This window comes from Cyprinodon tularosa, unplaced genomic scaffold (genome assembly GCF_016077235.1).
Source record: "Cyprinodon tularosa strain WSP-4 unplaced genomic scaffold, ASM1607723v1 ctg93, whole genome shotgun sequence".
Taxonomy (NCBI): Eukaryota; Metazoa; Chordata; class Actinopteri; order Cyprinodontiformes; family Cyprinodontidae; genus Cyprinodon; species Cyprinodon tularosa.
Window position 1 is genome coordinate 720,776 of NW_024039707.1, and position 23,340 is coordinate 744,115.

At 37.1% G+C, this 23,340-nt stretch overlaps 1 protein-coding gene across 2 annotated transcripts in view; it reads left to right on the plus strand.

The window, feature by feature from the left end:
• Positions 1–23,340, plus strand: part of pcxb (pyruvate carboxylase b) — a 383,732-nt gene that overhangs the window by 113,039 nt on the left and 247,353 nt on the right. For both annotated transcript variants that reach the window (XM_038274777.1, XM_038274778.1), the window contains exon 11: positions 14,198–14,360. In XM_038274777.1, coding sequence (XP_038130705.1) covers positions 14,198–14,360 — 163 coding nt within the window. The remainder of the gene's footprint in view (positions 1–14,197; positions 14,361–23,340) is intronic.

Below are 23,340 nucleotides of genomic sequence, written 5' to 3' on the forward strand. Positions count from 1 at the left end.
TTTTTTTTTAAAACAAAGCTCCTTTCACTAGTTTTACAGTTCTTGCAGCTCACACTACAGCCACTTGTTGTATCCATGTGTCTGACAGACCTAGTCAAGGTATTGGCCTAAATTCAATTGAGAAACGGTGGCGCGATTTGAAAAAATACTTTTTTTTTTTTCTTCTTTTCCACTCTTAACAGCTCTGACCCAGTGGCCTGAATTATAATTTAAGGCAGAATCTAACAATCTCTTGTTTCTCGAAGACCTTTTATCCAAACTCTTCATTTCTAAACATAGTTGAAAGCACAGGCTTGTGGTTGGAACAATTGTTCTAATATCTCTATAAAGTTCACCTAGAGGGCAATTTGGTCCTTACATCATTGTAACCACCCCCCAACATTGTATCCACCCTCTGTTTAGCTCATTGTCACTTCACATTCAATAAATGTCTCAAATGAGGCCATGAGTTAGTTTGGTCATGTCTCAGGGTGGGAAGTGCTGTAAAAATGCCTGGAGATCCTAAACCTCTGCAGAGTAGTGGTTAAAAAAATTTAAATCTAGGGCCAATGGCCTCTGTCCTCCTTGCAAGCATTAGAATTTGCATTTCTTTTCAACCTCTCTGGATAGCATGTTACAGGGCTAATACTAGCTTAGTATGTACCAAACTATGGTCCACCATAGTATTTTTGCTTTGTCATGTTTATTGCACCCACATGTAATGTCAATGTATAATATATGCCTGGTTATTGTAATCCAAACCAAAAACATTCTTTTTTTTATTTACATTTTTTTACATTTTAATAATTTACAAAAATGCACATAACTGCGTGGAAACTATGTACTTGATCTGAATACAGAAAATGGAAAATGGTAGTCATTAGCTGCTGTTTACTTTTCATTGGGTCAACAGTAAAAAAAAAAAAAAAAAAAAGGAAATGGAATGGTAAAGGAAGCCATAAAACATGAGGTTAATTAATGTATCGTGCATAAGATTGTGGAAAATCATATCGCTCCTTTGAACCAGATGGAGATGTTGTGAGCTGGCTATGCTAAAGGAATGATAGGAAGGTACCTTTTCCTACTTTTTTTTTTTTTTTTAACTGCCGGCACTATTCAGAAAACACTTATCATGGTGACAGATGTCACATTTACACTTTGGCTAAAAAGCCTTTCCCTTTTTTAGTTTTCAGATTGAGGCATAGATGGCTCTTTTCCTTCATTTTATACCACACATCTCTCCTGTCCAAAAGGTGCTTATTACTGACTTCAAAGGCATGCCCCTTGTCTTTGAGATTTAAATGAACTGCTGATTCTTGACCTGATGAGTATAATAAGGCATAATTGCCTTTGAATCAACATCCTTCTAAAAAAAAAAAAAAAAAGTAACCTTGGTGTTTTTATCGCCTGAAAAACGAAATTACTACAGCTTGATGTAACATGACAAGCTGTGTAAAGGGTTCAAGGTATGTGTGATTGCTTTTGGATTGTTCCAAGTCATTCTTTAACATGCTTGTCGATCTGTCCCTGAGGACTACTACGTTGGCCAATAAGTTGGGTTATTTGCTCATGTTCATGGTTTCATTCTTTGTTGCAAGCCTGGGTCTTTAAAGCAGCTGCAGTTCACTTGATGCATTGAGGAAAAACGCTGGTCTGTCATCTTTGCATTGGATGCAACAAATGATAAGCTTTTCATAGTAAAGAAAAATGGCTTTCACGTCAGCACCCTGTCCATGTGCATGGGTTGAATGCATCCGTCTGCATTGCTGTGTGCAGTGCTGTTTAAAAATGCTGGACTTTGTCCTCTGGTCTCTCCTCACTTAGGCATTTCTCCCTCTTGTTTGCCTCCTTCCGTCTATCCTCCCCCTCCTTATTAACATGCAGTGTCTCTCTCCCCTTTTGGCCTTTCTCTTCCCTGTTCTCGCTGCCGTCTGGGTGCTATGGTGTTTTTTTGCATTCCCTCTCCTCACTCTTCCATCTGCTTCATAACAAGAACAGCTAGATTTAATTAATAGTCCAATAGTGAGGTCTAAGAAAATTGGGGAGAAACTGAGCAGAAAAAGAGGAAATCTAATCAGATAGGATCATGTTTTGTGTGTTAATGTCCCCTGGGCTAATGTTTCATTTTGTTTTTCACCCCTCATTACTCCCATGTCCTTTCGCCTTCCATTCATGTCAAACAATTTCCGAAATATTCTTCATATATGTAAATAAAATATTCTTGCCATGTTCACTTTATATTTGAAAGTCTAAGTGTCTTTCTTCCTTCACAAAATATTTTCTTTGCCTTAAGTCTGTAACATGTATAATTAGGAAATGTTTTTTTCTGTTGTCTCTGTGCTTGATGTCAAATTGTTGTTCCATGTTTTTTCCTCTTTATTCCTTGCCTTATATAGCACCTTTCTCTTATGTTATTCAGTAGCACCCCGTTTTGTTTTGCCATCTAAATTCATCTTATGAAATCAACTATGTGGTGGTCTCTGCTGTCTTGATTTACTTTCCATCTGTCCTTCTTACTTCCCAACGTCTGGTCCTTTTTCCTCTGGGTTCTTTTCTCCATTCCACATCTATTCTTCTATCGCCCCCTGTTTTCTTATGTTTATCACTTCCCTTTCTGAACTGGCAATCTTTCTTTATACTCTGCATCTCCACAGTAATTGGCCACACTAGTATTTGGTTTTATACCTTGCGGATGTTTTCTTTAGATAACACTGTTGCACAGAGCTATAAAAGGATGTAATTTGTGGACAGATCTCTTTAAAATCTTGCAAATTTGTCTAAAATCTTGTTCTCACGTAATTTGTTCCAGTTTTCTGCTGTGGACTATAGTCGTTTTTCATTTGTTCCTAACCAGTCCTTGTTTTTGACATGATGGCCTTTTGTGTAAAATGAGCTTTAAGTCTTCTTCACTACGGATTAACAGGTTGAGGATCAAAATGAGGTCTACAGTATAAAGCTAAAAAAAAGTACAGCAGAGAACGTCTATGGAATATGTGGAGGATTCAAGAAAACGCACAAATTTTAAGGCATTAAAGTTGACGTGTCATGGTTTGGACTTGCTTTGCTACAACCTGATCATGTCAGTCATAGAATTTGTCACCAATTTAAATGGTATGAGAGTACTTGAGCACAAAAAAGGAAAAAAACATGACTAATGCAGGGTCAACCTACAGCATGACAATGACCCAAAAACATAGAATATAAATCTTCCAAGAACTGATGGACAATTAGAGGAAACTGACATCTTGAGTTGAGACGAAGCCATAATCTCCATTTTAGGAATCATGATTTGAAAATGCTTTTAGAATAATAACCTGGTATTCTACATAATAGAAATGGTCTTTAAATGACTTGATCAGTTTTTTGGGGGAAAAAAAGGTTATTAGATACAGCCCAATGAGCTCAATTTCAGAGGGCTTGCAAGTTGATTTATCGTGTATTCGTAATCATGTAAGCGTAGCTTTAGCCTAATTGGCAGGAAGGATGTTGTGATGCGTCCTTTTTTTGATACTGCGCCGAATTTGCATTCTGAAGTTTTGAGTATAGAATATTTACCAGATATATAGTCTGAATCATACACATTTTTTTTGGTGTGTGAAATGTTAGAAAAGGCTTGATCAAGTTATAATTACTCAACGATGGAGAACAATACATATGAAAACTCCTGACCTATGTGTTATAAAACAAAGGTCATGTAAATTTGAAAGGGAAACGATTGGAAGACCAGCTACAAAATCACAATGAAGGATGTCGCTTGGAGATTTTGCATCGCATCCGTAGTTATGATTGGTTCTAACCTCATGATGCTGATCCCATTAGTCCCGCCTTGGAAATGAAGCTCTACCAGCTCTCTACCAGAGTGTTTCGCTGTTTACATCGTACCAGTCTGGCTGTCCAGGTTAGAGCTGGACTGCTTATCAGCTTTGCTTAAACCAGATTTTTAGATGCTGGCTGACATATTTTGATATTTTGATTTTTATTATTGGACCGATTACCAAATCAACATTGGACTGGGACCTCCCAAATGAGCTGTTTATGAAGCTTCATTTACCATTTTTTTCCCTCTTAAACAATGAGTAAAAAGTTAGACAAGCAGCAGCATTTACCAACTGCCTGGAGGCGAGTCTCTGTTTGGATCGGGGACTATGGCAAACTGGACCTATGTTGGCACCCTTCTACAAATGTCAATCAAGGAGGACCAAAATCGCACCTTGGTGATCTTTTCTGGTTTTAAAAAGAAAACTGCAAAACCAGGCCATTTTCTCACTTGAAACTCGGAGACACTTCATTTAAACTTAACACACACACACTATAATGTAAGTTTGATTTCTGGGTGGTGACACCTTTAAGACTGAAAGTCAGAAATGGGTCAAATTTTCTTTACATCCTAATCAGTGGCTTATAAACATCATTAAGATTGGCAAATAAAGGATAGAAGATACTGTATGCCATCGTTTCCTAAGCTAAAAATCTGTTTTAGTGAAATAAAGTCAATATCTGTTTCCTTATAATTAAATCAGGAAAAAATATCAATGCATGGCAACATTTCCTCTGAAAGACGGGAGTACTTAAATATAAACTTTTGAAAGTTTAGGTTTTATGTTTGAGTGCTTTGAAGTAAAACAATCAAAGGCTAAAGTTGCATTTAAAAGCAGTTCTGTGGATTTTCTTGAAATCTTCAAAGATTAAAAGATTCTTCTCCTGCTTCAAGGTCCCATAAATCTACAACTAAAGACTATTAAATAATTGAGAGCATTGTATTTCACCTTGTGTTTATACGAACATCAAAGTACCATTTAGGTTTAGCAAGATGATTTTGCTCTGCTTTTTGCCAGCTCACCATAAAGACATCTTGGTTAAAAACATGCATCTCCTGCAGACGGCCGAACGTGATTATCATAAATGCAGAGAAGAAACTCGACCCGACCTTGTATTGACTCGCTCTTAGCAGTCTTACAGTTATAAAATCAAGTGTTCACTTCAAAAGGAGGAAATTCATTGCATTTCATGACCATGTATAGGAAGCGGGTTGATGCTAAAGATGAAAGGAGTTGGTGAAACTAGATAAAGGAAAAAACAATAAAAGTAGAAAACTACTGCAGATAATGATTTTCCATTATCTGTCCTTGGCATCAACACCTTGTATAAACTTATTTAAATCTGCCCTTTTTCTGCAGTGTTATATTTTGCATTATCTGTCCTTGGCATCAACACCTTGTATAAACTTATTTAAATCTGCCCTTTTTCTGCAGTGTTATATGACCAAAGTTAATTCTTCAGAACTTTGCCAATTATCAGTTTTTTTGGCTTTAATGATGTATGGTTTGTAGGTTGCTCCGTTAAAAGAAAATCCAAAAGTATTAAATGCAAGAATATTCAAATTCATTAACTAAATGACTTTGTCCAATAGTCAATATGGACAAATATAGACCAGACCAATCTACATTGCAAGCACTAATTGCATTTTTGGAGGTTTCTGATTGTACTGAGCAAAACAAATATATTATTGGATCATTTCAGTTGGAAAAGGCTTTTGATACCATGATTTCATTTTACATAATAAATTTAAAATATATAGTATTAAAGAAATACCACAAATGTGGTTGAAGCTATTTGTAGGACAGATGTCATTTTTGTTTAAATTGAACAGTACAAATCTACACAAAGTATGGGGAACCTCAAAAATGTTCAATCCTCGGGTCAGCTCCTTTTTACTGTATACTCCTCAAATTTGCATGTTAAGAAATAATACTGGAAAGACCACACTTTAATTTAAAGGTGCATATGTAAATTTGTTCCTGATTAAGGGGAATGATTTATTATGTCCATTATATCCCATTTGAATAGTTTAGATGTTTTAGAACATTTTTTTTTGTTTACTAAATCATAAAACCAGCCATAATTGCTCATAAAGATAAATATAACCACAAAAATCCTATGTAAAATTTCAAGTCTTGGTAAATTATGAGATGGCTGAAATTGTTTAAGGCTGTAGAAGACTCCCTGTCAGGTAATATCCAAAATTAGTTTATTAGAGATGCTCACCATAAATGTAATCTTGGAAGAACTAAGGAATTATATCAGCCAAAAATAAGGATGTTAGAATGAATGACTGGGGGATGGAGAAGAACTTCTTAAAACCATGCTCAATATGAAATACTTGGATCTGTGATGAATAAATACTTTGGAGGAAAGTGGCTGAGGTGGGTAAATGCAGTGTGTGTTTATCTGGATATGGGTGATGCACTGCTTTATATTAAAAATTTTCCTGAGAACACAGATGTCTAATATTTTATGGGAGTTGTATATTGTGATCCCCCCCTTTTTTATAGCACTTGCAATGAAGGAATACATAATGTACTCACAATGTACGGAGTAAATATTGAAATTGCCGATGTCTAATATAAACTTTAAAGGCAGTTGCTGCAAAGCTTGTTTCTCTGGCTAACATCCTTTATGTATCATTTGCTGGTCGATATCATTTGAGTGTATTTGAAGCTATTGTTTGTTGATTTTCAGTGTGAATACCTCTAGTATGTTTTGCCTAGATCTTCAGTCTTGTTGGGTTGAGCTTTAAAACCCTATAAGCACAGCTCCTTTTAGTTCTCTTCAAACATGTAAATGCATCTGGTTATGAGAATATGGGTCTTTTATTGGTAAAATTGAAAAACTCTTTAATGGCTAAATTGTCCATAAGGTACACAGTTGAGCTTATAAGAACAGTGCCAATTAGTTTCTTGAAGGCTTCTAAAGCAAAGCCTGGTTCAGATGGTGATTTCTTTCTGTTGAAAGGAAATTTTCAATTTTGACTGCAGGTATGCTCATCCTAAGGTGTTAAGAGTCAAACACGATGAAAGCTAATGTCTACTTTTACTACAAGCTCATCCAGGAGCTCAGCTCAGTGTCTCAATCAGCTGATGCGAAACTTATAAGCAGTAGGTTTTGTTTGATTCAATTGTCCCTTTAAGGTGCCTTAGGATGAAATGTGAATTGGTGCTATAGAAAAAACTTATTTGAATTAAAAGCTATCAAAAGGTGTGTTGAAACGGATGCTTTTATAAGTTGCGGGACACTGGTTTGAAAGGACTTCCATTAGCGACCACTGCCCTATGGTAAAACAGCCAGCTGGCTTCAGAAGCTGCCTGATTAGTAGAGTATTGAAACCATTGGTTATACTGAAGAGTAGCTCTCCATGATTTTTTTTTTTTTTTTCAAACATGGAGTGGTTTTGAACTTTCACCAACTAAATCTGCACAACTAAACATTTTTTGCTTTTTATTTCTTTAAGTAATCCTAAATTTTAAAAAATTTGTAATCAGACAAATTGGTGGCGTGTAACTGCTGTTTTTTTTTTTCCAAGAAAAAAAGTCAAAACTAAATGACACTGCAAAATGGCAAATACATATGAGAAACCGATTTTCTAACCAACTTTACAAGTACGACCAGTGGCTATTAGAGGATGTCTTTTTTCTTTCCCCCCCAGTGATGCCTGTCAGCTTTGAGGTACAGGATTTAAAAGTAACCAGGAGCCAATAATTTTAGCAATGTATTAGTGAATAGTATAGATCACAACTGTAAATCAGACCCTAAAAACAGCCAATTGTTAGTCTTTAAACCTCTTAGCCTTTCAAGGTTTTTGTGACATTCGCTGTTCACAAAAGTTTGTGAGCTTTAGTGACCGGAGTTCAAGTCACATCATGTCTGTCTTTGGAAAATGGATGTTAAGCCACAAAAACCTTGAAGGGCAGAGAGAAGCGGAGTGTCTCCAAGTGGATCCAGCAAAATGTGCCAAAATTACAGATTAGCGTTACAAGTGCGGGAGCAGGAGCGTCGACATCAGACGCTGAAGCAGTGCAGAGTGAGCAGAGCAGGCTGTTGGTGGTGATAAACATGAGTAAAGGATTAGGAGAAGCAACAGCGGGTACAGATAGAAAAGGATGTCAGCATAGCTCCTAACAGCCTGGTAAGAAGTGGCTAAAGATGTAGGAATTAGCAGATTGAATTAGGAACTAATAACTTTGTCTGACAAGGAAACGTTCATTTAACACCAGTGTTGAGGATTAATTTCTGGCAATGGTAATGGAATACATTTCTGTAAAACGCTTCCTCTTATAAGACATGTCTGCATTATTTCCAACATAATGGGACAAGGCTTTTGTGTTGGAGCGGTGCCTTTGTTTTTTGAAATGCAACAATAATGAGAGGTAACTAGAGAAGCCAAAAACTTAAGTTGCACTAATGCATCGTTTTACCAAAATTATAGAAGTAGTCATGAAAAAAAATACTTGAGTATTTTACTACCCAGATTAGGCAAGTATTACTTTTTATTGTATACTCACCTGGTCTTAGAAGAGCCCAAGTTGCTCACAGTAACCAGATATTTTATTCTAGTAGGAGTGATTAAATGTCACTAGATTATTCAGCTAAAACTAAGAAGTACTTACTGCCCACCTCTGAAAACCAGGATATATGAAACCTCTGGAAATGTAAACAAGAAAAAGAATTAAAAAAAAAAATCAGGCAGAAGACATACAACTTTACACTCATAAAAATAAGAACTTTGAAAAGGTTGTCACAATTTTTTCGTCTGAATAAGAATTGGTAGGAAAAAATAGTTTAATATCTCTGAACTTGTATGTTTAGTATATGTTGACCTCCATCTGGCACAGCAAGCTCACCAAATAAAAAAATAAAGACTATAAAAATTAAGCCCATGTACTAACAAGTAGTCCGGCTTTAACATCATCTGTTCAAGTTGGTTAAAACCTTTGCCGTTTAATGAAGTGAGTAAAGACTGGAGCAGCCACAGCATTTGATCCAGCATAATAGTACCTCAAAGTAATATTACTCTAAAGAAATAAAACGGTTGGTGCAATTAAATATTGGCAGTCTTTACCAGTCTGTTCAAATTAAAGTAGGTTGATGCGTACCAGCACGGGCAATTAAGGAGGTCTCTTTTGACAGACGCAAAGTACTTTCCCAATAAAGTGCTGTGCAGGCTGATACAATCCGATATTTGTTTTTGCTGAGTATCGGACAGCTATCATATTGGGTCACCTATGGGGGAGGTCAGCTTTTTATGTCTTGACAGAAGGAGGATCTGTTTGCTCCCCTTATATGTAGCCTTGATTTTCCTCTCACCATTTAGCTTTGCCTCCAAAATGACAAACATATTCTCCACCTCCTCTTTCCATAGTTTTACCATTATCCACCCTCTCCCTGAGTCATTCCTTATCCCCATACCTTCGCCCCCATCTCAATTTGACATGGATATTCTCTTTATTACTGCACTCAATCCACTTTCCCATGTACTCGCAATATCTCCGCGTCCAACTACAGGCCCATCTCTCTTACTCCTCTCTACTCTTCCTCTGCTTTCCACCCTCATATGCCTCCACCTCCTCTTTACCTCCTTTCACATTCTCCTTTTGAGCGAGGCCAAATCCAATCTCTTTCCACGCACCCACTTTTCCCACTCATTTCGTTTTGATCCAGCTTTTTATCTTTATCCACACTCCCACACCTTCTTCCCCTCATGTCATTTTTTAGTGCTCTTTCCTCGAGTTGGTGGGGTATAGCTGTCATTCAGCCTTCATCTCTCAATTTCCCTCATCTATCTGGATCTTAAGAGTACCCTGGGATGTTATCTTAACCCGTTCTGCTTGTTTGCCATTGTCCCTTCCTTTTTCTTTTCTTTTTTGACTCTTATGGCCACAACAGCTCCACTCCTTCATGCATTTTCCTCCTCTGTTCTCTGCCTCCCACTTTTAGCTCTGGGCGCACAGCCACCCTCTATCTCCCTGGCTATGGAGCTATGTGTGAAATGACTGAAAATGATATGCAATTAGTACTGAGCCTTTATGGTGTCAGTCTGTGGACATGGGGCATATTTGCTTAAAGTTTTGAGTTATTGCATCTTGATTTATCTAAATGCTTTACAAACGAGTTAATTAGTGATGGCAGTAAAAGTATCTGCTTTGGATATTTTTGATGCATCCCTTTTTTTTTTTCAACTCAGACTGAATGTATGTAAAATTAGGCGTTTCTATCTTGTGCTGGTGCTCCACCCTCCAGAAGAGGTCAAAACACTGAATTCTCCTGTGACCCCAAACATGGCTATCTAACCTGAGCATAACTCAGGGTAGACTGCAGCAATTTAATCTAATTACATTTTAATGAAACCCTATCTGCAGATTTTGAACTGCAGCTGACCTGCAGCAACTATAACAATTGACTTCACAATCAACTCTGCAATGCCTCCTTCAAATATCAGGTGCTGCTTCATTTAAAGGAACATGAGGCATGATCCCCGATCAGCTTCACAAAGTTTTAAATGAGGAATAATCAAACAGATGCTCTATTAAGGCTTTTAGATTTAATTGAACCATTTAATTGTGCACATTTTTTATTGTAATTTGTTGGCCAGCAGACAAGTGTTTATATTTGGGCAAAGTCGACTAATTGCAGTGACTTTGTGCTGCAACTTAAATTAGATTCGGTGTGTCATGTCTTGCCTCAGCCTGGTTGAAATCTTTGTGCTGGTGGATAAACGGTTTCTGTATGACCTTGACCTGGACCTCAGATAAAAGGTTTTTACTTGCTCTTTGAAGTGGCTGCAGTGAATCCCTGCTGGGTTCAGATTTGGTTTAATGTTTGCCAAACCCCGTAAGGGCCGATTTGAAGTTTAAGGTAAACATTTAGCACCAAATATATCTTCCGACTTTGAAAGGCATTCATTGACATTGATTGAAGAGAAACTGTAGCTCTGAAAAGTATTACTGCTTTTAAAACTATCGATGACATCTTGGTCTGCATTCTTAGTAAACAATCAAAATCATTGTTCATATATTCATAAACAAAACTGAGCTTTCAGTGATGTAGAATCTAGTTCAGATCTGGAGGTTGCACTAAGAGTCAATGGGTTATTTTTTATCAGTCTTTAGTTCTGTCATTTGGGCTCTAGCATGTTTAAAGAAATCTGCTTGCAGTGCATAAATCCATCCCGTAGGCCAAATTAAATTGGCAGAGAACTCGAATTAGCTGACCAAATACTGCCTCCAAGCAGTCCTTTGCATTTGCATATTTTTATTACACTATTTACTTTTGCAAGAATTATTAAATTCCCATTGTTGAGCAGTTTGTTGGGTAGCTGTTGGTTTTAGACATCTGAAATCAGTTTTCAACTAAATAAATCTGCATAAAGGTGTAAGCTTTCACATAATGTATTGCTCATATAATTTGGGCTTACAGTTCCTAAGGTATTTGCTTTTCCATTTGGGTATGCAAAATACGTGAGAATTTCCATAAATCAGGTGGCTGTTATGTATAGTTAAAACTGTAACTTCAACTCAATGTGACATTTTGCTATCTAAAATCCAGTTTTTATAAGAGAAAAAAAAAACTTAAATCAGATTAAATGAGTTAATTTTCACACTCTGATTGTATAGTGGCGCTTCACACCAAATGCCCCATTTGGTGGAAGGATGGCAGAGTAATGATTAGAAACCTCATAGGTGAATACATTTGCCATTAAGGGGAATTTCTTCTGCATGTGAAAGTGGCAGCTAATGTGTAGCTTTGATGCTGTTGGTTATAAATTGTTTTTCAAAAATATATAAAATACTTGCAAAATAAAGTGTAGTTGCCTTTTTATGGATCAAGGTTAGACATTAGAGTGCAAAGTCATGAAGAAGAACCCAGCAGGTTTCTTGAGCTTTACATTTAAATAAATGCATACGGATGAGGCAGCTTTGAAAGTTAAAGCTCGGGGAGTTGAGAGATAATTGGTTTCCTGCGTTCAGATATATATATACCATTTTTAAATTTACTAATAATGCAGCACAAACGTATTTCTTGTATTGCTGACTGATGCACAAAAAATATAGGCAATATAAAATGCTTGACGTAAAAAGAGTTTTAGGGGTTTTAGACAGAATAACATATCACCTTTGTTAGGTTATGTAGTTGTATCATCTCTAGTGCTTGAAACTCATTAGTAGATTCCCCTGTAACCATTATCTGTCACACTGCAAAGAAGAAACTTTTTCTATAAAAATGTGTGTAAATTTTTGAGATATTAAGGCTTGCCCATAGAAGGGAATATACAGTTAATATCTTAATATTACCAGAGGGATATTGGTTATTACCCAATCGGTTTCCTTATGCAACTTAATCGGCATGACTAGTTCAATGGTACCGAGATTCTTTCAAAGTACTTCTATAGGATTATATTAAATGGTTAAAACTGCAAAAAAGTATTTTTGTAGCTATAATATATTTAGAGTTGGGGTTGGATTCAAATGATTAGAAGAACAGGTCTGCTGAAGGTTATTTTAAGGCCAGAAAACACTTTATTTTACCCATGGTATATTAGTTTGAAATGTTATTTTTTAAACCCTATTGTATTTTAAAAAATGAACATGACACTTAATAAATAAAATAAAATGGAGCTGAAAAACTGACCTGACAGGATTCAGCTGTCTGCTCATTGGACTCGCTGGACTCTCCCTCTATTAGGCATCTTGAGGTTATTGTTAATAACCTCACCTCTTGCAGAGAGGTTAAAGCAGTTGTCTGTTTATCTTTCTGGGCTAATTAGTAAAGTAAACTCTTACCTTCATGATGACCTTCAAAGGAAAGGGTCAGTCATGCCTTTATCTTTCTAGTCCAGACTACTGCAACTCCTTTATAGAGGACTAATCACCAATCTCTCATCCACTGTCTGTTGCTAGACCAAAGACGGCTGCCTGCCTATGAAGAGAAGACAGGACTATGCCTATAAACAGAGACAAGACAAAGACTAGACTATACCATAATATTCCATCCTCTTCATTGCCCCCTCCTATTCTTTTAGGATTTATTTTTTTGATGTTCCTCTTGGTTCTTTCAATGACCATCCTGGTCAAGGTTATTAGTTCCTAGATCTCCAGATTTCTTTTGCTGCCTTTCCTAAACTCCTGCTTTCAGAGCTAGTTTACATTGCTTAGATAAACATGTTTTACCAAGGATTTTAACTCTATATTGCCTAATCAATAGGTCTGTATTGGCCTTTTATAGATTCTAATTTTTATCACTTACTGCTTTTTGTTGTTTGTGCGTCACATTTACTGCAGCAGTGTCGCTGCCTTTTTATCATGTTAAAGTGCTATTTTAATGCTGATGCACATGTTGACAGAGGAGCCAGAAGTCGAATAAAAAAAAAGGGGAGTTTGGTTGCATCTCTGAAGTATACCTCACTTCTGCTTTATGTCGAGCTCCAAATGTTGCTGTACAATCTGATAGTGGCTCATGAATCGAGTTATCTGCTCCATTAGTCAGACAGCAGAAGGCTGTCCACTTTACCAACTAATTCACACAATTTGTTGCCCAGATGTCTTTATGAAAGGGTTACATGCAAGTAGAAAATTAAATGTGCTTGTCTAGACCATACTTGGGTTAGAAAAAAAAAAACATGTCTCTACAGTATGGTTAGACGACTCAATTGAGAATTGACAGATTAGGTCCTTCATTGGTCATTTTTTAAGAGATTTTTGTTTTTTGGACTTACAAGTTAAGACGCAGTATTAAGTTTTCTTTTGTTTTCCGTTGTGGGCCATTTTTATATTGGTACACCAAACTCCTTCCAGTTGAAGCTCTTCCCCCAGTACCACTTGGTGGAAAAGCTGTAATGTGTTTACTGGCCGTTTATTTCTCTTGTTAAATCTTCTGTGTTAAAATCAAATCCATAACAAATGAAAGGAAAATTCTCTCCTTTGAAGTGTGGCAGAGATTTTTTTGCACAGCTTCAGTCTGTTCGATTTTATGCATTTAGATAAACTAATAGGTATCAAACTATGGTCATAATGTAGTTTGCACAACTGGGAAAACAAGGAAACTATTCCCACTGGATGAAACGTATAGTTTTGAGTGTGTTTACATTATTGTATTTTAGTAGTGTGCGGTAGTGCAGAAGACGCGCTTGTCTTTGCCAGCGAAGTAACCTGCCCATATATATCGTCCATCGTCATTTGTTGGACTCACAAATATTGGTTGGAACATTAGTCTACAGAACTCAATTATAAATCTGTTTAATGAGAAATTACATAATATCCTGAACATTCTGACCAGAGATGTTGTCTACATAAAACTGTTACTGTCTTTAAGGGGGACTTTCTCCAACACTAAAATGAATATGCTCCCTTAGCATTACCAACCTAATTAGCCCTGTTCTCTGTTGCAGTGTGGACCTGGTGCATGCCCAGCTGCATGTATGTGAAGGTCGCAGCCTGCCAGACCTGGGCCTAAAACAAGACAAGATCAGGGTGAACGGCTGTGCGATCCAGTGCAGAGTGACGACTGAAGACCCTTCCAGGGGCTTCCAGCCAGACACTGGGAGGATCGAGGTAAGAATTATCTGCCATTTACGCTTCAGGGTTTGCATTTCAAACATTTAATTTAACGGGATAACAATTTTGTCGTTCTTTGTGGTTCTATAACATAATGGGATGTATTTGTAGCTGGATGCCAAAATAAATGTATTCTAAGAAGTCCTTAGAATATGAAAATAAACCCTTTTGCACACACAGAAGATGCATTAGGTAGTGTTTAGATGGCATAGTTTGAGTTATTATTTGAATTACTCAGTTTGGTCTGTCTTTTCAATATCCTAAGCTAAAAAGCATCAAGGCATGGTTGTAGGGAGGATTTGGTCCAGTATAGTTTTAGAAATTACAGATGCTGCTAAAGTGAAACTTTGATATAATTGTGGAAATTATTACCCTTTTTAATCTTTAGAACTTGTTGCTTTGAGTTAGCGTTAAACAGTATTTACACCATCAGTAATCTTTGCATTAAGCAACATTTGACTATGAGCTTAAATACCATTTGTTGTGATTTTATGTGATAGACCAACACAAAATAATTCTGAATTGCAAAAAAGAAGTTAAAGGATGGCTGGTTTTCATCTTTCATCTTTTGTCTTCAGAAAAAGTTGTTTTGTTTTTGCAGCACATCTCCTTACCAACTTCCCTCATTTGAGACTTTAAATATTTGGTAACTGTACTCCCCAGAACTATCTTATGTTTCCTTCATTTGAAGTTGAAGATATTTATACATGTTTAGGGTTCTCGTCACTCTAGTAGGTAAACTGCGTCCAAAGAATGATGCTGCCGCCATTGTGTGTAGCTTTATTGGGCTCGTGTTCAAAGCAGTACGGTAGTTTTAATTTTTATAAACTTTTTTATTGTAAATTAAACTGTTATCCAATGAGATATTCTTTGCATGTTTGCAGCCTCCCCCACTTGGGTGGCTTTCCTCTCAAGTTTTCCTCTGTTCCCTCAAGGAACACTTGTATGTTAAATAACTGAGTTGTCCTGTTCACTAATAGAAACCCACAGCTCCTCTAGATTTTCATGGGCTTCTCTACTTGCCCAGCCCACTAGTTAAACTGTCCATCTTGTCGGGTCTGCCCTTTGTCTCCTAATCAGGCCTTCATAGAACAGCTGTATTTATACAGTAACGACCATTACCCACAAACTTATATTTGTTCCTATCGATCTACTTTTTAATCACAGGAAGAGGGCGAAATACAAAAAAAGCATTTTTTTTCAGCGTATTAAAGTATGGATAATTTTTGTCTGTCTACAGAATGATGCGTTAATTTCTTTGGGTCTGTCACATAAGATCCCAGTAAAAGAAGTGCTCGATGTGACAAAATGTAAAACAAAAAACTCTAGGGAAATCAGTACTTGTCCACTGACTGTTTACTGAGCTGTTTTTGTTAAGGAGAAATCTATTGTATGTCAATGATGCTTCAAGTGTTGTTGCTTTGGCTTTGGAGGGCTACCCGTTCATACATAAGAGCTCTCAGAATATGGGGCTACGGATGGCTACTCACTCATGGAAAAACTATCCTTTCTTCCTCCCCCACATTTTTCTGCATTAATGGCTTTTTCAATAGTTTTGTAAGTTTGAATTTGCTGTGATTTCATTCATTTTTTCTTTTAGAAACTATCCAGACTCCTTTCATGTCAGACTTGAAGCATCTTAGTGACGATTTCAGCCTTCTGAGCTCCTGTGAAGTGTGATGTAACATGATTTACATACCTGGATTTAGGGATTTTCTCCCATTCCTCCTTAGATCCTCTTGGGCTCTTTCAGGTTGGATCCAGAGGTTCTGTGCTCTATTTTTAGCTCTTAACAAGAGCTGAATTTTGGGGTCAAGTTAAGACTTTAGCTTTTAAATGCAAAGGTTTTTGTTTTTACCTAGTGGTTTTGAATAGTTTTTTTTTTTTTTAAAGGAATTTATTTTAATTTTTCAAATAAAAGCTTTTGATCTTTATCTGTTTTATGCCCATACCAAGGCTTTCATAACTCTTCACATTTGCCTGCTGTTATACTGATTTGCTGACATAAAGCAGGAAATAAATGGGTAAAGTACCTTAGTTAATCTATATGCATCTAAAAATTCCTTAAAATCAAAAGGAGGATTTCGTCTGTTTAGGACGGTCTTGTTTGGTTTTTAAGACTTTCTGCCTAAAAGCCCAGAATAAAGGAGAAAAACAGCCAGAATCCTCGGTACAGGAAGTGGCAGATAGAACCAGGCCAAGCGGACTTTCCTGCTTTTAGGACTTCTGTTATGCACTTTGACCCAGTCCTGAAACCTTCAAAGGTTTTTCTCATTCAGCATGTTTGTCCTTGTCTAGGTTTTGTGGAAATTTAAATGCCTTTCCACATAATTTAGCAAATTTTAAAGATTACTATCTTATCAATTTTAATTTTAGATTAAAACAGATTAGAAGATGGCGATTTGACTCACTGCATATCTGACAGCTGTTCTCCGCAACCTTGGTTTTAACGACGAAAATGGGGACAGAAAAGCATCTTGATGCATTGTTATGGCATCTGTATTCTTAAAAACAATGAAGCCATCACTTAATTTTCAGTGTCTTCATCTGCTGCAAATAAAATTCCTGATGCCTTAACACAATAATTTTGACTCCTTGGCTGTGATTGAATCGGACCTGCTCTGTTGACTTTCCAATTAAACACATCATCTGTGTGCTGGTTCTGATCAAGTGGAAAATGAAAGGTTCTGTTCAACACATGGATTTGTTTAAATTGAATGAGAGTCCATTATTCAACCCCCTGGAGGCAGTTGTTTTGGTTTATTAGCAGTTTATGTGGCTCAGGAATCAAACTAAATTTAACTTCAGAGGCGTTGGCTCGTTTAGATCAAGCATTTATCTGCAGGAGGTGTTTTATTCTAATATATTGGTATTCCTGTCTGATAACCTGCTTGGTTTTCTTTGCTAAAGTGTTAAAGCTATTTTTAAAACAACCCCTTCATTAATATAGCTTAAATCTAATCATTTCGAAGAGGTAGTTTTAGGCTTGTTTTTGACCTCTGCTTCTCATTAAGCCCATTTTCAGCTTCCCTTTTTATACCTCCCTTATTCTCCTCCTCCTTTCCTATAGTATTTTTACTGTGCTGCTGAGCTCCAGCACATCCAGAAACCTTAGGTCATCAGCACTGATCCCTTCCTCCTCCCCCTGAAAACCCAGTATGACCATGCAATATGAATGAGCCAAACATGGAAAAGCTTCCCACATTGAGGGGATGCATGAATAAATGATCAGTGGAGGTCAATGATGAAGCAAAGCAGCTGAAGGGCATGATGGGAATGATGTCCTATTGCATGCATTCAGACATTGGTGGCGCCAACGGCAAGCTGTGTAATTGTCTGAAGATGGATATGCTTGTGAATGCTTTCTAAGGGCTTGTTCTGATGCTTTATGCTATGAAGGCCGCTAGGTCTATGGCTTCTTAAGATCCTGGAAGAATCTGAGATTTTTTTATTTAATTTTTTTTTAATAGGTGTTTCCAAGGTCTGAATAAGTTCAGGTAAAATAAAAATACTTGGATTGTAGTCCTGGTGTCATCTACATTAATATCTAAATTTCTAAGAATAGACGAAGGCTTTTAACTGGTTTTATTTGAAGGAGAGGCCTTATCCATCCATCTTGCATTGATGTAGCCATTTATTCAGCCTGTGGTCCATTCATCAACTGCTTAGGCAATCTTCTAATGGGTCAATCTTTCCATTGCTCAATCTGTCAACTTGTCTGCTGTTCTGTCCTTCTCTCCACTCAGCCAGCCAGTAATATCTCTAATTATCTGTCCATCCATCAACTTGTCCTCCTGTCCATCTATATCTTTCCTCTTGTCCCTCCATTCTAACTCTTTATTCTGCTGATCCCTCTATCCATTTTCCCTCAGTTCATGTCTCACCATCCTTCTAATCATCCCTCCATCCACTCATCCATCTGTTTAGCCTCATGTCTGTCCATATATTCATCCATCAGTCCAATTTTGTTTTCTTCTCTTGGTTGTTTGTCCATTTCTCCATGCACTTGTAAATCAGTCTGTCCTTCTAATGTTTTTGTTTGTCTCTGCCCATTTGTCCATCTGTCCTCATCTATTTCTGTCTGGCCCACCATTTGATGGCTCATTCAGCTGTCTGTCCATCCTTTTGTCTGTCAGGGCACATGGATGAGAAGACTGACAGTTTAAATTTACTGTTATTTATCAATCCAACACAATTTTACTAGTTTCAGTTAACACAAACACAAATGAAGTGTAAGATTTCTACTTCGAACATAAGATGACAATGACCATTTTAGTGTGGGATCTCTCGTATTTGGACATGAATGTTTAGGAACCCTGTGGAGTAAAGCTGGAGTGGACTGAAGCTCATGTGGCGCCTGTGCTGCTAAAACCTCTGTCTGTCACTTTAAGTTGTGTCGGAGTGCTGTAGTGTGACAGCAGGGGAGGGCAAGAGTCGCACACTGAGCCGGAAAGGCCATTTCCTCCGCAAAGCCCCTAAATCAGCTCTCATGTATGCCGTGATAGAGTATCAGGTCATTTTAATCCTAGAAAAGCATGAAAATACGACTGCAGAACTGTTGGAGGTTGGTTATATGCAGTCAGGTTTCTGAAGAAGCAGGAGAAGAGATGAAAGGGAGGTTCACAACCTGGGGGAGCAGGTCGTTCGCTCTTTTTGAACAGAATGAAAAACAGTAGGTGGTCTGACTATGAAGAACATGCATACTTGATTTGCAAGTAAAGTTTTGTGAGAACATTATGCATTTTTCTAATTAAGGTGCAAGAGCATATACTGGTATGCAGTCTTTACTATCCTGTGACCTGCTGTGCAAATCATAAAATATTTTAAAACTAAATGTATAGCATGACCTTAAGTTGCAGGCTTTCAAAGTTATCTGGGCAAAAATGTAAGGTTGGGTAAGTTTATCCATACCTTTGAAATGCTTTTGTAGAAAATTATGCATCAACCAATATTTTTTGTTGAAGTAATATAACAATATAATAAACATTAAGTGGTAGTTTTGTGTTTTTAAAAGATATTTTACTTTTTGTTCTCTCTCTAATGTGCTCTACTGGAGTAAACTTTTAAAAAGTTGAAGTTTGGATAAGGTTGGAAAATCTTTTTTAAAATCCGAGCTGATGGCCCACCGAGAAAAATTGGGGAACCAAAGACTTAACGTTTGAAATTTACTTCTTTTTTCTTATCACTTCTGCTTATTGGTATAAATTTGAAATATGTTTTTAGTTATATAAACGCATAAAAGTTTAAAAACAGTCTTGATGCATTAGCATATCTAATTGTGGCATGTTTGAAAACCAGCTGACTGCATCCAGTCATTGACTTGGCAGGATTTGCTTCTCCTGGAGAGCAGGTAGAAACAGATATTTGTCTCCATAGTGTTAACATTGCAGCAATCCCCCACACTAAACATGCATGCAGAAACAGTGGAGAGGAAAAGTCCCCTTTTAGCACAAAGAAAACTTCACTAGAAGCTGGCTCTGTGGGTTTGAGAAAACCAAAACAAACGATATAGAAGCTGTGATTCTTAATATGTTTAAGAAAAGACTCTGTCTTGGAAAGAAGCAGGAATTCCTCCCTCCAGTATGGTGGATACTAAACCAGAAGCTAAACGGAACACCATGCCAGATGTGGCTAAAATTACAAGAAAAAGAACAGGAAGTTAAAGGATGCAATTTTAGATTTCTGCTATGAACTGATATTTAAATTGAAGAAAAGTTACTCCTCTATTTTTATTTCAGGTATAACACAGATGATTAAAGTCTGAATTTATTTTAAGCAGTTGAATTGTCCTGATATTAACCAGAAGCTGTTGTAGGCCAGGTTCCATGTGGTGCAATATAACATTATGTGCCAAGATGGCAGCATCTTTGCATCATCTATCAGCTGAGTGTGAAAACTGTTGAGAAAATGTTAGTGATGTCCATGGTCCTGTCATCTTGATAGACTCTGCAAATCTGTAAGGAGCTGTAGTTCTTGAGATGTCAAAGATTATTGCTCATATTGGGCTCTGGGTATTGCAATATTTCCTTCCAGAGCTAAAGAATTCATGTCCAGACAGTCCTTTTTTTTTAATATACTTTGTCTGGTGCTAATGAAATGGCACTAGAAACAATATAAAAGTGGTGGCTTTTACTTTTAAAGCAGCTCTTTGTCAAACTACGTCTCAGGGGTAAGCATTCACCTCAGGAGCAAATATCATCGCATATCAAGAGATCTCATGGCTTCACATCTGGGTCCCTAATCCAAAGCCATGCTTGTTTCTCATGGCCATTTTGTTCTGAATTTCTATCCACTGCTTCCTTGTTTATCTCATTTTTAGCCTCAACCTTCTCACATCCCTTCATGTTCTCCTTTTATTTTCTCCGCTCTCCCTCTTTCTCCACCAACCTTTCTTTTCCTCCATATAAAAGAGCACTAATGAGGCCAAATCTGCTTCCGTCTCCTCCCAGTGTTCCTATTATCTTAACGCCTACTGTTACTTAGCCTCTCATTTGGTTTCTTTTCTTTCCCCCCACCATCCCTGTCCTGAATCTTCAAATGAAAGGAAATCCTTCCTGTAGCTGCATCCTGAGTCATAGGCCAGCCAGCTAAACCTCACTTTTTGTCATCCTCCCATTCCTCATTTCCTTCTCCCTTCTATGGAGCTTTGACAATCTGAGCCGGGTTTGGGGTGTCTAGTTATTTGCAGCGTAGCTCATTAGTACTTTCTCTCTTCAGTATTTACTCCATAGTTACTACTTTCTTTCTGTTTCAACCTCCTATCTGTCTTTTCACCTGTTTGTTTCTAATACTAGAATACTTTTGCATGCGTCATTCAATGTATTAATCTTTAACAAAGTTGCTCCTCTGCGAGGGCAGGGTGTTCATAGTGTTTGCCTCATCTCTCAAATAATTCAGTTTCAAAATAGGTCTAGTCCTAATTAAAGGAACTGTTAGTCTTTCATATCGTCATAAAAACCTGTTCAGCTGCACAGCATAAACATCCTCCACCACATACTGGTTCTCCCCTGTTTGTGGTTTCATTCATTATCTTTCATTTTCCACATAGTCATTAAGAAAGCTGTCAGTCAGCAGCGTAATCAGTGCTGAAAAGAGATGTGGATGTGTTTTGTCAGGATCCATTTGAAACTGGGATTCAGGGCTGCGTCTTGACTCACTCTTTTAATGTCAGATTCTAATACAGTCTACACTTTAGAAAATGTGACATTTTAAAGTCTCCACCTACTATTATATAAAGAAATAAACCAGCCAAGTGCACCTGAAAGGCCCTTTCATTTTAATCTAGTCTCAAACAAGAACTTTCCTACATCTAAAGCAGACAAGACTGCAAATCGCTTCAAGTAATGGATGTTTGGATTTTTTCTGATTTAAGTCCAATGCTGTTGGATCCTGCCCATCACCAGCCATCTAGTGATTCTTAAAATCTTTTTTTTTTTTTTTAATCACATTAAATCCAGGAATGTTATTAGGGGTGAGTTGAGATATGAGATTATGTTGAAAGTTGCAAATAAATATTTGATGGCTCCTTAATTGGTGAACCTGTTCAGGGGTTAGAAATTAAAATCCATAAGAGGCCAAAGGTTAAAACTTGAATAAGTGTCTGGCACCAGCACCCCTAGCGACCCTGCTTGGAATAAGTGGGAAAACACTAGAAAACTTGAGAATGGCAAACCTTTCCATATGAAAATTGGCAAAGGTGAAAGCCTCAAAATGCATTATAAACTGTTTTTCCTCATTTTATTTTTGTTTATCTTGCATTATCCACAAGTTTAACTTCAATACAAGTCTAAAATTTGTTTTGGATAAGCTCTGGTTATTAAAAAAGCAAATTAACCTTTTAAAGCTTGTTTGATACAAATGACTAACACATAGCGTCTTGCAGCTTTTTTAAAAATGGACAGAGGAAAGGCACATCGAAATTGGTTAAACTTCTAAATTAATTACACATTTAGCATTTCTTCCTATTTTAAAGACAGAAATCCAATCACCTAAGAAAACTTTGGTGTTAAATAAGACAAAGAAAAAAAATCACATGTGACTTAATTTTATAAAATGATATGCTGTTTTTTTGGTCTTGAATGGCAAATAGATTTCCATGGCTGACTGGATTTGCCCACGAGCCTTAAGTTTATAATGCGTGCCCTTGGGCAACTCCAGTCCTTTAGGCCCCATATGTTCAGGTGTTTTGAACCAGGGACAAATCAAAGTGTTGGGATGTGGGCCCATGAGGACTGGAGTTGCCCTCCACTGCCTTAAGCAGTGCCCTTTCAGACAATTGGAGAGATTTGGATTGGTTGAACTTTGCCCATAGTCAAATTAATAACAATTACCACACATATGGCCACAGAACAGGGGCTAGAACTGCTGTCATGGCCTTTTATTCCAAAAGAGACCAACATTTCCAACAAAGGATGTTGGTTGTAACAGGTGGTTTTTGGCTTTGTTTGCTTTTCTGACTTGACTTATTGTACAAGCAAAGACAAAAGTTACTAAAAATGTCTTGCAACTTAGTCGAAGCAGAACAATTTCATTTGATGTTTGAATCCCCCCCCCAAAAAAAAGTGGTCAAACATTTTTACAAAACCTCCCACCCACACCAGACATTAACCAAACAATCCACCCAGCATCCGCTGTGTGCTTAAGCACTCAAATTAATGGGAGGGTCTAACAATTAACAAGGTAATCTAAACAATTCCTGATATAAAACATTAATAAATTGATTTTCTAAATTACCTTAAATACATTCTAACTACCCAAAGAAAGAAAACTAAATTGGTTGAATTACAAAATTTTGCAAAAATGGCCACAACTGTTAATTTGAACGATCTGCAGTTCAGAAATGGGGTTATGTGTAAACACCCTACCTGGGCTGAGTGGTATAAGGACTGGACTGCTCATAGGGCTTTGCAAAATATTTCAGATTTATTGTAAAGACTTCAGTGTTGGCATTTCTTTAATCTCAAAAGACTGCATCTTT